This window comes from Cynoglossus semilaevis, chromosome 8 (assembly GCF_000523025.1).
Source record: "Cynoglossus semilaevis isolate Cse_v1.0 chromosome 8, Cse_v1.0, whole genome shotgun sequence".
Lineage (NCBI taxonomy): Eukaryota > Metazoa > Chordata > Actinopteri > Pleuronectiformes > Cynoglossidae > Cynoglossus > Cynoglossus semilaevis.
The window spans coordinates 11506531-11518153 of NC_024314.1; the positions used below are offsets into that span (position 1 = coordinate 11506531).

Below are 11623 nucleotides of genomic sequence, written 5' to 3' on the forward strand. Positions count from 1 at the left end.
GTATATAGTAGACATTTTATTTATCTGAGTGACATTTGAGGGCAATTTTGTAGGCCAGGTTGCCTTTGTTGGCTTAGTAGACTTTGACCATTGGTTGAATTTTTGACCCTTGCACCTCAGTCAAATTAAAAATATTTCCTTGATTTTAAGGCAACCATATAAATCAATTAGCACACTTCTTGAATGCTCCATAAAAACTCCATGAACTTTTTGGTTTTATGTATCTGATACGCCTGCCTTTAACATTTGTAATGCTTGTGAAAAAAGGGGTTTCTTGGTCTGACTTGAGGGGGCTACAAAAAACTTTGTTACCCATGTGGTCCTCATACACATCCTTCCCACAGTCAGAAATCTAACCATCTGGGCCCTTAACCTTTCCTCGTGACATCATCATCACCCTCATTAACCAGGTCAGAACCATTCAGCACGACTTTATCTATAGTCTGAAATACTCTCAGTGCACAGTTTGAGTTTCTTCTGCATGACAGCCTTGTGATATGTTTATCTGGTATCACATTTTCACCAGGCTTTGATAAGAAACGTGTCTTACGTTGCTTTTATCAATACAAATTATCGTCCGCTTACATAAGTGTTCAGACTTGTTTTGATAAATCACAGCCTGACGATTTTTTTTAACTCAGGTTGTTTTACAAGATAAAAGAAGACTTTGCTTTAATAAGATTCTTTATGGCTGATCATTTTAAAAGATTTCTTTCCGACAACTGCACTGTGATAGTTTTTTTTAGTTTCTTACACTCACTTTTATCAGTTAAAGCTAAGTGACTTTAGAAAAAAAATACATTGTTTTAGGGCTAACTTTTTTACCCATCTTCAGGCTGCATCTCAGGTAACAGGTAAAGTAGCTGTTCTTTGCAGTTTCAAGCCAATACTATTTGCCTCGCATGTAGTGAATACACTTAAATGACAGGCACTGCATGTTAATTTGACAAAACTGCAGTGTGTGTGTGCATTTAGTTCACAATGTTGCTGATTGTAGTTAGTTGTTTCATTGCGTACATTGAAAATGTTTTCATCATGATAGAAAAAGTTTAGAAGAAGAATAAAATGACAGCAGCAGAAGGGAACACAGTCAAAGTTCTGAACATGAACCACGGGATCCTTCTTTATATCATGTTCTCTATCATCTGTTGATAGGAGCAGATTCCCTCATCTTCAGCCATGGCAGATACCTTAACTGTTTCCAAGTCAGATCTGGTGTGACACGGTCTGACTTCTGTGACGTAGATGTCACGTTGACACCATGGCTCTGAGCTACATAGGCAGCTTGTTACTCCTTATGTTATCTTTCTTCTTGAGGCAGGGATCTCAGCTGGAATCTGGAGCTTCTCCAGCTTTAGATGAGATGCTGTGGGAAGCAGGAAAGACTATCAGAAGTAATTGTTAACATTAATTAGTGGCTTGTCAAAATGTCAATTTTAATTGTCATTTTGCTGACCATCAGGAAACTATAATATAGTGTATAGCACTGTACATTAATCTTTTAGCCAATCACCTAAAGAGTCACATCTCCACCCAGCTGAAAATGCATGGTTTGCCAGATTGTTCCGTCATTCTTCTTCTGGTCCACTTTGAAAACTATCTGTACAGTAAAGCCTCACGATTGTCACTTTAAGGTAAAAAAGACAGACCACAGCTCCAACCTGTAAGAAAAAAAAACAAACCACTTTTTTATCATGTTAAAAAAAAAGAATGTTCCCAATGAATAGGACAGTTTTGTGGTGGGGGACGACATCAAAAAGGTAATGCTGAGGTCACTCCTTTCAAGAGCGTCTTGCTTCCATTCTCAATTGCACTGGGAGTGATACCTTTTTCTAATCTTCACTCCATCAGCCTCCTCTGCTCAAGCCTCCAATTGTTTCCACCACTGGGGGGGGGGGGATATGAAGAAGAAAAGCATGCATGAAATTGCATGTGATATGCACAGGCACACACAAAAGAGCACAGCCCCCATGTTGGGCTTCTTTTTTGGGTCCTGATTCTTAACAGGGCTGAGCAATCGCACCTGAATGAGTCATCAGCAGTCTGATGACCAAAAGAAGTGCAGCCGAGAGGGGATAAGAGAATAGGGAATAGGTGTTTCATTTTTCCTGGAGCTCCGAGAGAAAGGAGGAAAGTAAGAGAGTCAAAGTTTCTGGAATAAAATTGAACATGTAAAGTCAACCTGACCTTGTGGAACGCTGGTTGTTCGTTAAATTTGATGCAAATGAAAGAGAAAATGCTTCAAATTGTTGTCCGGTGATTTCAGTGCAGGCTTCAAAGCTCCCAAAGTACTGTGACATTATTGCCATTAATCTATTTAAATGCATCCAATCTTCTGTTCTTCTATAAGATTAAGAGAAGGTTAGACAGAGTGTGGAAGGCTGCATGAAGGGATAAAGGTTTATCAGATTTTGTGAGATTCAAACCTTGTAAAGGTTCCCATAACTCTGTTGTTCAAATATGATGAACACTGTGTGAGCTGAGTCAAAAGTGTGAAGAGTGTTCAGAACATGGAGGTGAGTTTGGGAACTGAGTGGCACTCACCCACCGAGTATAATCCAGACATCTTCCCTATGTGTTCTCAGGTGGGCTGAGTCTGAATGGTTGTCACGTGCAGTGCAGTGGGTCAGTGTGTGTCATTCTGTTCATGTGGTAAAATGGCTTCAAACGTGTAATCTGATTTTCGTCTCACTAATCAACTAATGAAATGAACATCTTTTTATCTCAGCCCATTTTTGTGTGAGGTTATAATGAAAACAGGGCAGAAATACAGAAGTTTTTTTTAAACCTCAGGTCCTCCAGAGGTCTGGTCCTTCAAAAAAGAGAGTGCTTTTCATCAAATAACTGATAAAACATTATTTTACATTAGTGAGGTCCACTAAAAGCTGAGTTTGCCCCTCCCCCCCACCCACTTAGAGTCCTTTTATACTTTTAAAGACTGTCTGTATCAGCCTTTTTATGAGACACATTCTAAGATCCCATCAAAGATGAAGCCTCTGCACATGAAGAAATAATTATTACGCTGTTCAATCACACAATGTGTATCATTTATATGTAGGCTTAAAGGCTGATTTGATGTACAAAAATGTAATTTACTGTATATACAAGATGGAAAAATAACTGTTTAAGTGCAAACAAATCTGGCCTTTAGATGGATGGATAGATGATGGATAGATGAATACTATATTGATCCTGAAGGGAAATGAACACATTTGGGACTGAAAACAATGAAGTGGATAAGATGATGGATAGATGATGGATAGATGATGGATAGATGATGGATAGATGATGGATAGATGATGGATAGATGATGGATAGATGAATACTATATTGATCCTGAAGGGAAATGAACACATTTGGGACTGAAAACAATGAAGAAAGTGCGTACTAATAACTCAAATTAGGATTATGGGTAAAATGATAATAGTTTCATATAGTTTGACTGAACAGTAATAAACATTCAGCTGATCCAAGCTAAATATTTATTCTCTAACTAATTTGAATATTCAATATTACATTCCAGTTGATTGTACAGTCAGCGTGTGTTCAGACTCTTGGGTCGACACCCTGCCCCCCCGCTCCCCCCGGCACTGGTTATTTTTAAGAGCTGACGCAGAATGGCCCCACACACGGAAGGAAGCATTTTTGTTATTATGAAGCACACCTTTGGCAGATGCTCTATTCATAATATCAAGGTTATTAAGGTGACGTCAACTGAAGAAGATATGAGACACAACAACATACAACTGTATGGGTGTGTGATTGGAAGTGATTAGTATATTTAAAATGATTCAGATCTAGTTCATTTACACAGGCACCAGTGATCTAATAAGTCTTCGTGATGCATCACGTAGATGTTCATATTAGTAGTAACATTGAATTGATTTCAATCCTATATTAAGTGGATTTGACAAGTCATACAATGAAATGAAACAAATGATTACGAGCAACAAAAGTCGTATCTATCAAAGGTTTATGACTTTGGTTTTCTGACCATGTTATTTGTGGAGTGATCAGTGTAGTAGTTCCTTCATTTACTTTATGGGAAAAAAATGGTATTATATATAACGTCAGCAACACTGCACTCTATTTGGGTTTTTGATTTTTTCACATCTTTACTAAGTGGTTAAATCTTTAGTTTAGTTTTCATTTTAAAATTCTGGTTCAGGCCTGAATTTAAGGGATTTACTTTTAGGGAATACAACTTGTCTACGTTTTGCCTATTCCATCCTTGGTGTCACCACATGTCACGTAAATATCCAACCGTGCTCTGATTGCAGTCTCTTTTCTTAGCCAATCATTAACTTGTTTTTCCTATGAACTTGTGTACAATGTTTTATTTTGCTCAGGTCATCTCTAATCTTGGACTGCTAACGATTTCCTGCTTTGATTACTAGAAATGTCTCCTACGACAGCCCTCAAAAAACACTGTTTTTTACCACGAGGACACACACAAGGACAAAACCTTGCACAAAGTCTTTTCTCTGTAAATATAATATTTTACTCCTGTGATTGAACAACAGACAGCATCTGTTTAACAAGCAGATGACATGCAGTGCATGAATTATGGAGCAGCACACATGTGGTGATGAAGCCACCATGCTTTGGACAGCCTATCAGACATCATTCCATCCTGTCCATCCATATGGATGGACTCTTACTCATCATGTTGGTGCTGTCCACTGACCTACATCTCTACAAACACATTATCAACTCCAGAGGCACAGGCTGACAGGGCAGCTCTGTGTTTGACTGACACAATCTTGTCTAGGTTGAGGGATTTTTTTCCCCCCATTTCCCCTAAAAGGCTTTCAGCAAGAGTTTGGAGTCTGTCTCTCTGGTTACATCTTTGTAGTTTACCGAAAACCGTAAAAAAATACAATAAAAAAGGATGAGTTCCCCACAACAGCCTTGGTGTGCAATCTCTGCCCGTACACAAGAAAAGGCCCAAGACAAGAGATGTAAGAATGGCTAGGATTGTTTTTTTTTAAAAACTAGTCCAGGGCTCTCAGCAGAGTGCATATAAACATATAACTGCTGTAGTTCTCTCAGTTCAGATCTCCAGCAGGCATGTAAATGGTAGAGCGGAACTTTTCCAAAACATCAGTGTAATAAAGCAGGTTTAAACACAAGCTTGATGCCCAATACAAAGGCATGTTCATGTCTTGTGTACAAAGAGGCTGTTGTGGGGAACTCCTGTGTGTGCGGCTGATGACTGATGGGCCTGGCTGGTTGTAGCAGGCGTCCACCTGACTTCTTCTTCTAAAGACTGATATTGGGAGCAGGTCCTCGGGGAATTTTGGCCTGTAAAGCATTCGCCACTGTATTTACCATCTCTTTATTATTTAAAATAGCTGCTAATGAATTGTTTGCCAATTGACTCATTTTCACTGCAGCAAAATCAGGGCAGTCTGGGCAAAATACAAGATGGTTGCAGCCTTGAAGGCTTCAATTTTTATTCAACATATTTTTATAAGTTTCATTCAATATTTTCAGGGTTCATTCAATATATACAAGGATTATTCCTGAATGGCATGCCATATTATATATATATATAAATATATATATATATATATATATATTGAGAGAGAGAGAGAGAGAGAGATCGAGGTCAGTTTCTATTTGGTTGGAAGCATTTATAAAAAAATGTTTATCAGTTAATCTTGTCAGTTCCACACCAAAATAGTATATATATTTTTTAGAAGCCTTGATAATCGGTCACTGCTAGTAATTACCAGTAGCCAGTCTTGGCTTCAGACTCCTTGGGGACTCATCTGCTGGCACGTCTGAAATGTCTTGTCCTGTTCCCAGATCTTGATCCATATCAAATTAATTTGTGGAAACACTATGAGCTGCCAGTATTTTCTGCGTCTGGACTGCTGTTGACAAAATGTCCACAGAGCCTGAGAAATTTAAATATTCAATCAGCGTGGTCTGAATTGATTGAGGAGTTTAATCAGAATGTTCCTGGTGTGCACGTGATCCAGCCATGTTCTTGTTCTCCCTGTGTTGTATATATTCACCCAAAGGCATCATTTATTCATGAGCAGTTGTATACCTCCATGTACATTTCTTATACATATCAATGTCAGCTACGGTTCCACTGCTTTATTTATCTATTATATTACTGTATTACTGCTCTGTCTAACTATTCAGGTGTTTAACTACTTGCCACATATTACAAACTGTACCCTACAGTTTGCACACTGGCCCGTATGCCAAAAGAAATTCCATGTAGGTGAAAACCTACCTGGCAATGAAAATATTTTTGATTCTGATTCACCTCTCTAATGTCCTGGCTCCAAGCCCCTTAAGCTTCTGTCTCTCAGGTTTAAGAGGGCTGGTGGGAGGGGATTACAGGGAAGCAGACTGGTTTGAATTGGCAGGAGTGAACGCCACCTCCCCTGTGTTCCCCTCAGAAGTGGCTTCTGGTTATTTCATTTGTCTGATTGATAATTTGATGGAAACATCAGCTGTCTGCGTGCAGATCACCTTCAATGGGAGTATTTTTAGTGTACTCCATAACCTTGTAGAGGGTGAGGAGATTGATGAGGAAAACAGAGAAGGGATTTGTGGTCCTGCAGATGCCCTGAGTTTAGTGTACCTGTGTTCTGGCATAAATGACCAACATCTGAGAATGAGGCAGCGGTAAAAGAGCAGGGAAAAGGAGAATACATGTGTCAGATTTGATTTGCCTGTCAGAACCAAATGAGTGAAAATGCCTACATTTTTACTTGCTACATTTTCTGGATTTGGATTGTACACATTTGTATTTAGGTCACTGGACTGTGCAATGGACTCTTCAATATTCTTCTTCTTATTATTATATTTAATGTGTCTTATAAGCAAGGGCAAATAATTGCACGCACCATGTGCGATCTGGACTTATATTTCTTACTGCAGAGACGGTAGATCTTGTTTGTATCTTGAAATGGCCGATCATCTGAATTTTATTTTTTTCACTTGCTGAAACACAAACCTATATTTCTTCTTTTTCTCTTCACATCGAATAAAGTTTTCCTTTCACCTTCATTCCATCTATGTTTCTTCTACTTCCCCACTTTCCAACTCAGCAACATGTGTTTCCATGGCAACATTTGTATCCTTTATGTTTTCCCTGGTTTAATCTGCGCACTTCCACAGCGCACAGTCGGTCATTATTTTGGAGTTTGTCAGCAGGTCTGTCAATAACTCCTTATATAACCAGTGCAGTGCCAGTATAAAAACTAATTTTATCCATACAGGACCAAAGAGAGCTTGAAAAATCTGTGAGTTGTATTTTTGTTTTTTGCTATCAGAGTCACGTCAGCTCCACCTTTTTTTTTTTTACCTTAGTCTAATTTTTGCTTAACCTAAATTTAGCTCTTCTATGCAAACCTCTACAGACCTCTGAGGCATTTAAAACATTTTACTGATACATGTTTTTTTTATTCCTCAGTTGTTTATTTTGAAGGTCAAAGTTAATTAATTGTCATTGTGACACAGCACACAATGAAATGTGACCTCTGCTTTTAACCCATCACCAAAGTGAACAGTGGGCAGCCTAAGTGTGAGGGGACGGTCCCATTCTCAATGCTCAATACTCAGTGGCATTTTGGCAGCTGGTGGACTCAAACCTGAACCCTTCTGGACCCAAGTCCCTTTCCTTAACCACTAAGACACAACTGTCCATATTGGGTTTAATCCAATTTTTCCAGAAAAAAAAACAAAAAAAAACATGTTAATGTACAATAAAACATCAACCCCATAAGTCTTATTAGATTTACCAGACTATTTCCTTTATTACATAGTAGATTGGAGCCACTGACTGTAGAGAATGTCCTTGACAACATTCTCTTTGTGGTTTAAAAGAATGTAGAACTTTCTGTACTGATTGTCAAGAACTGGAATAAAGTGTCACCATGTGAAAACTAAGTATGTTTCTTTTTTGTTTATTTAGTTAGTAAAGCAGTTTAATTGATAACCTGTCAGTAGGAGGACTTGTTTTCCTTCATCGTGGAGGTACGTAATGGCGAAAGTATTTTTCAGTGTTTTCGTCTCACGTCCTTTCTGTGTCTTCTTCGTCAGGTTGCGAGGTGGGAACACCGTACGAAGAGGATCTCCAGATTGTTTGGCAGTCCTCGCCTGGCCTGTTACTGCCTGGGCTTCGTCATCCTGCTGCTGAATGTTTTACGCAGCCACAGGTGAGTCTCTGGTTCTATTTGCAATAGTTTACCTTCACCAATCAGAACCTCTGGTCAGAAAACTCAGAATACAGAGGAGTTTGATTATATCAGTACAAGTCTTAGCAACATCAGCTGCACTTCTGACTTGACTTGAATTAAAATGTAACTTTTTCTAACTGTTTCTAACTGACAGTTTGACTAAATTAAGCCCGACTTGATGTAACCTGTGACTTGATTTGCCTTGAATTATCCTGTGTGCATGAGGAATATGGGCTGCAGTTGTGACTTTTAAGACTTGAGACTCACTGCAGAATTGCACACTGGTGATTTTATTCAATTTCGGCAAAAAAAATCATAGTATTTTGTTGAAATTCTTTAAAAAAAAAAAAATCATAGTATTTTGTTGAAATCCTGTCTTTCTTTGCACAACCTCTTCTGTGGCATCTCCTTTATGCTTTACATACACACTTTGGGAAAATTGGTACATATATTGGTGATACCAAATCACAGGATAGTGTAGCAACATGTAAAATGGTCGAGAAATAAAATGTGAAACTTGAGCTTGACTTTTCCAGCTGTGAGATAGAAATACCTCAAGATCTTTTCCAACTTTTCTTTTTTTTTTTTGTACTTTGTTGTTTATTGAATTTGGGTCCTGCTGTGTAAAACCATCTCAGGGAAATGTTTTTGCCCTTTTGTTTTCCCACCCAGCATCCTTGTCTCTTCACTCAGCGTGAGTCTCTTCCTCTTCTTCCCTCCCTTGTGTGCCCACAGTCCTTTAAGTGCTGGTGTCAGCCTTGGTCTGCAATCACATGGTTGCCAGTGAAAGCTGACACACCTCCCACTGCAGGTTGAAGCAGTGACAAAGCAAACATCTACACAACCACACAGGATACAGTATGTCAGCGATTGAAGCTCTTTTTCCTTCTTCTGCCTTTTCCTCTCGCTGATGTGTGTTGCTCGGCAACTGCACATCTAGAACAAGCAGTGATTAAAAAAGAAAAAGAAGATCTGCTTCTGTAAAAAATGCTCATTCTTTATATATCCTTTAAGCTATATATAGGTGCAGGACAGAATTAATTCACTAAGATGTTTTCAAAGGGCAGGAGATGTAAAGAAAAGTTCATAACCTGGACTTAGTCATACAAAAGTATTTATTTGAAATTACAAGGAAAACTGCTAGATATACTTGTGAATGTAAAAGGAAATGGAGTACAGCGTGCGTGGATGTTTCTCTGTTTCTCTGCCTCTCAGGGCGGCCATCACAGCCCGCGGTGGAACATCTTCTCTAATCCTCGGCTGAACACAGTAGAGCTGCCACTTCTTCTCAACACAGCGGGTTTAAAAAGAAAACTCCAAATGTCACAGAATACCTTTGAGAATATCTGGTGTTCTCCTCCTGCAGATTCACACACACACACACACACACACACGTGCGCACACACACTCATTTTCATCTCCAGTTCGCTCTATAACAGATTCAACTGTATTTGTAACCACAGCAAAGTTGAATGATTTGATTAGTGCTTCAAGGCTGATTTTCTGAAATGAATGCCAGAAAATCGATTGATGAATCAGAACCGAAATACATTGTCATGTGTTGATACGCTCGGGCAACAGTAATAATAATAATAAAGCTGATTATAGCAGCTGATAATAGAATAAAGCTGAGCCTTTGGAGCAGTTGAAGAGCTGCCTCATCTTAGATATTTATTGTATTTTTGCTGTTGGCAGGCCAGCTAAATGAATTAAAACAGTGAGATCTGAAAAGCAGCTTATGAAAACTGAAAAAATAACCTGCGGTCATCAGTCAGTGCTTTACCACATTTTACTGCAGAAATGGCTTTTGACTATTTAATATAACCTTTGATGTTCAACAGTAGAAAAGATCCTTGAAATGAGAGGAACACAGGTATGGAACAACCAGGGAAGAACAAACCAAACAAAGAGCTGCTCTTCACAGGACATACTTTGACGTATGATAGAGAAGACCAGGCACGTGTGGAACTCATAATAGACCCTGCAACTGTCAAAATAAAGTCAGCACTTTTTTTTCACACCTTAGTGTGTGACATGTCGACGTGTCTGCTGTGAAAATCCAAAAACTCCGCTTTTTTGAAAACCTCAGTCGGTGTCCTCGGACACAGAGTGATGTTAGGACAAAACAACAGTCTTGGAAACTGCATCAAGGAGGGGAGCAAAGGTCAGTGTGACACAGAACAGCGTGGCTCGTCCATGCTCTGCATCAACACACAAAACTTTTTAAGAAGTCTCCAAACAGGGTATGTTTAAATAGGAAAACTGCTAAAATACCTACATTTTTGGGAAAAAAATCTTACACAGACTTCTTACTAGAAACAGATCAAATAAAAGCCTTCTATCAGAACAAAAATAATTGTAGGAATATGTATAATGGAATCATTGATCAATAACAACAACAACAACAACAGTGTTGCCTACCGCATCTTTAAAGCTGTCATTGACAGCTGATGGAGGAGCTTGATAGAATGGCCACAGTTCCATATCTGTTCTACTGGAAACAGCACATTACACTACAGTAAAACCATCCTCTGGAGGAAGAGCAGTCCTGCAGGAGGAGTTGACCAATTTACCGCTTGGACTAATTAGCTCGCTTCACCATTAGGCTGTTAAATGATCTGCCTCATGTTCTCGTACGCCGACGGATTCACTGCTGGGCTAATTACCTGACGGCTGTGTCTGTTTTTAGCTGCAGCGAATATTTGTGCTTCGATTAACACTCGCGCTGAAAAGTCAGGATTGTTATTATCATTGACATGGTGCACTGCCTCCTTGATTTCCTAGAATGACAGCCCAGAATCAACTGGAAACACAGCCATTATTATTATCATCACATACAGTAGCATAACAACATGGTTGTTTTATTCTGATGCACTAAATGATTCTTCTATGTTATTAAATGATAAAGTTGTACCCCAGGGACTGAGCAGTAAGAGGAGGCCAGCGGGGATGGAAGATGAGCAGAAAGGGTTTTTTTATTATTGACCGTGAGTGATAAATAATATTTTATTTGTTTTGAAATTGTTGCCCACATTTCATTCCCATGTAGTTTTCATTCACTCTGACCTTGCTCATCCTTGTGCTCCACTGCATTTATTTTGTCATATCTGCTGCACAGCAGCTCATAAGTGAAAAAGACTTTGTCAAACTCCCACACCGTGGCTTTCGTCACTGACTGATTTGTTCAATCAATTTCTCATGCTTCTTCTTTCTACAGTCAAGGGCTGTGAATAGGAAAAAAAACTCCATAGTTTACAAGGTTGACATCCATAAAATGAAAACTCATTCAACTTCATTCAAGGATAGGACTAAAATTCATTAATGAGCCACGGTCAGATGTTGGCCAGGTGTTGGTCAGGTGTTGGTCAGATGTTGGTCAGGTGTTGGTCAGGTGTTGGTCAGGTCAGGTGTTGGTCAGA

The 11623-nt window shown here is 39.0% G+C and overlaps 1 protein-coding gene across 2 annotated transcripts in view; it reads left to right on the top strand.

The window, feature by feature from the left end:
* pemt (phosphatidylethanolamine N-methyltransferase) overlaps positions 1 to 11623 on the top strand; it is a 33309-nt gene that overhangs the window by 4235 nt on the left and 17451 nt on the right. For both annotated transcript variants that reach the window (XM_008314704.3, XM_008314703.3), the window contains one exon: positions 8068 to 8183. In XM_008314704.3, coding sequence (XP_008312926.1) covers positions 8068 to 8183 — 116 coding nt within the window. The remainder of the gene's footprint in view (positions 1 to 8067; positions 8184 to 11623) is intronic.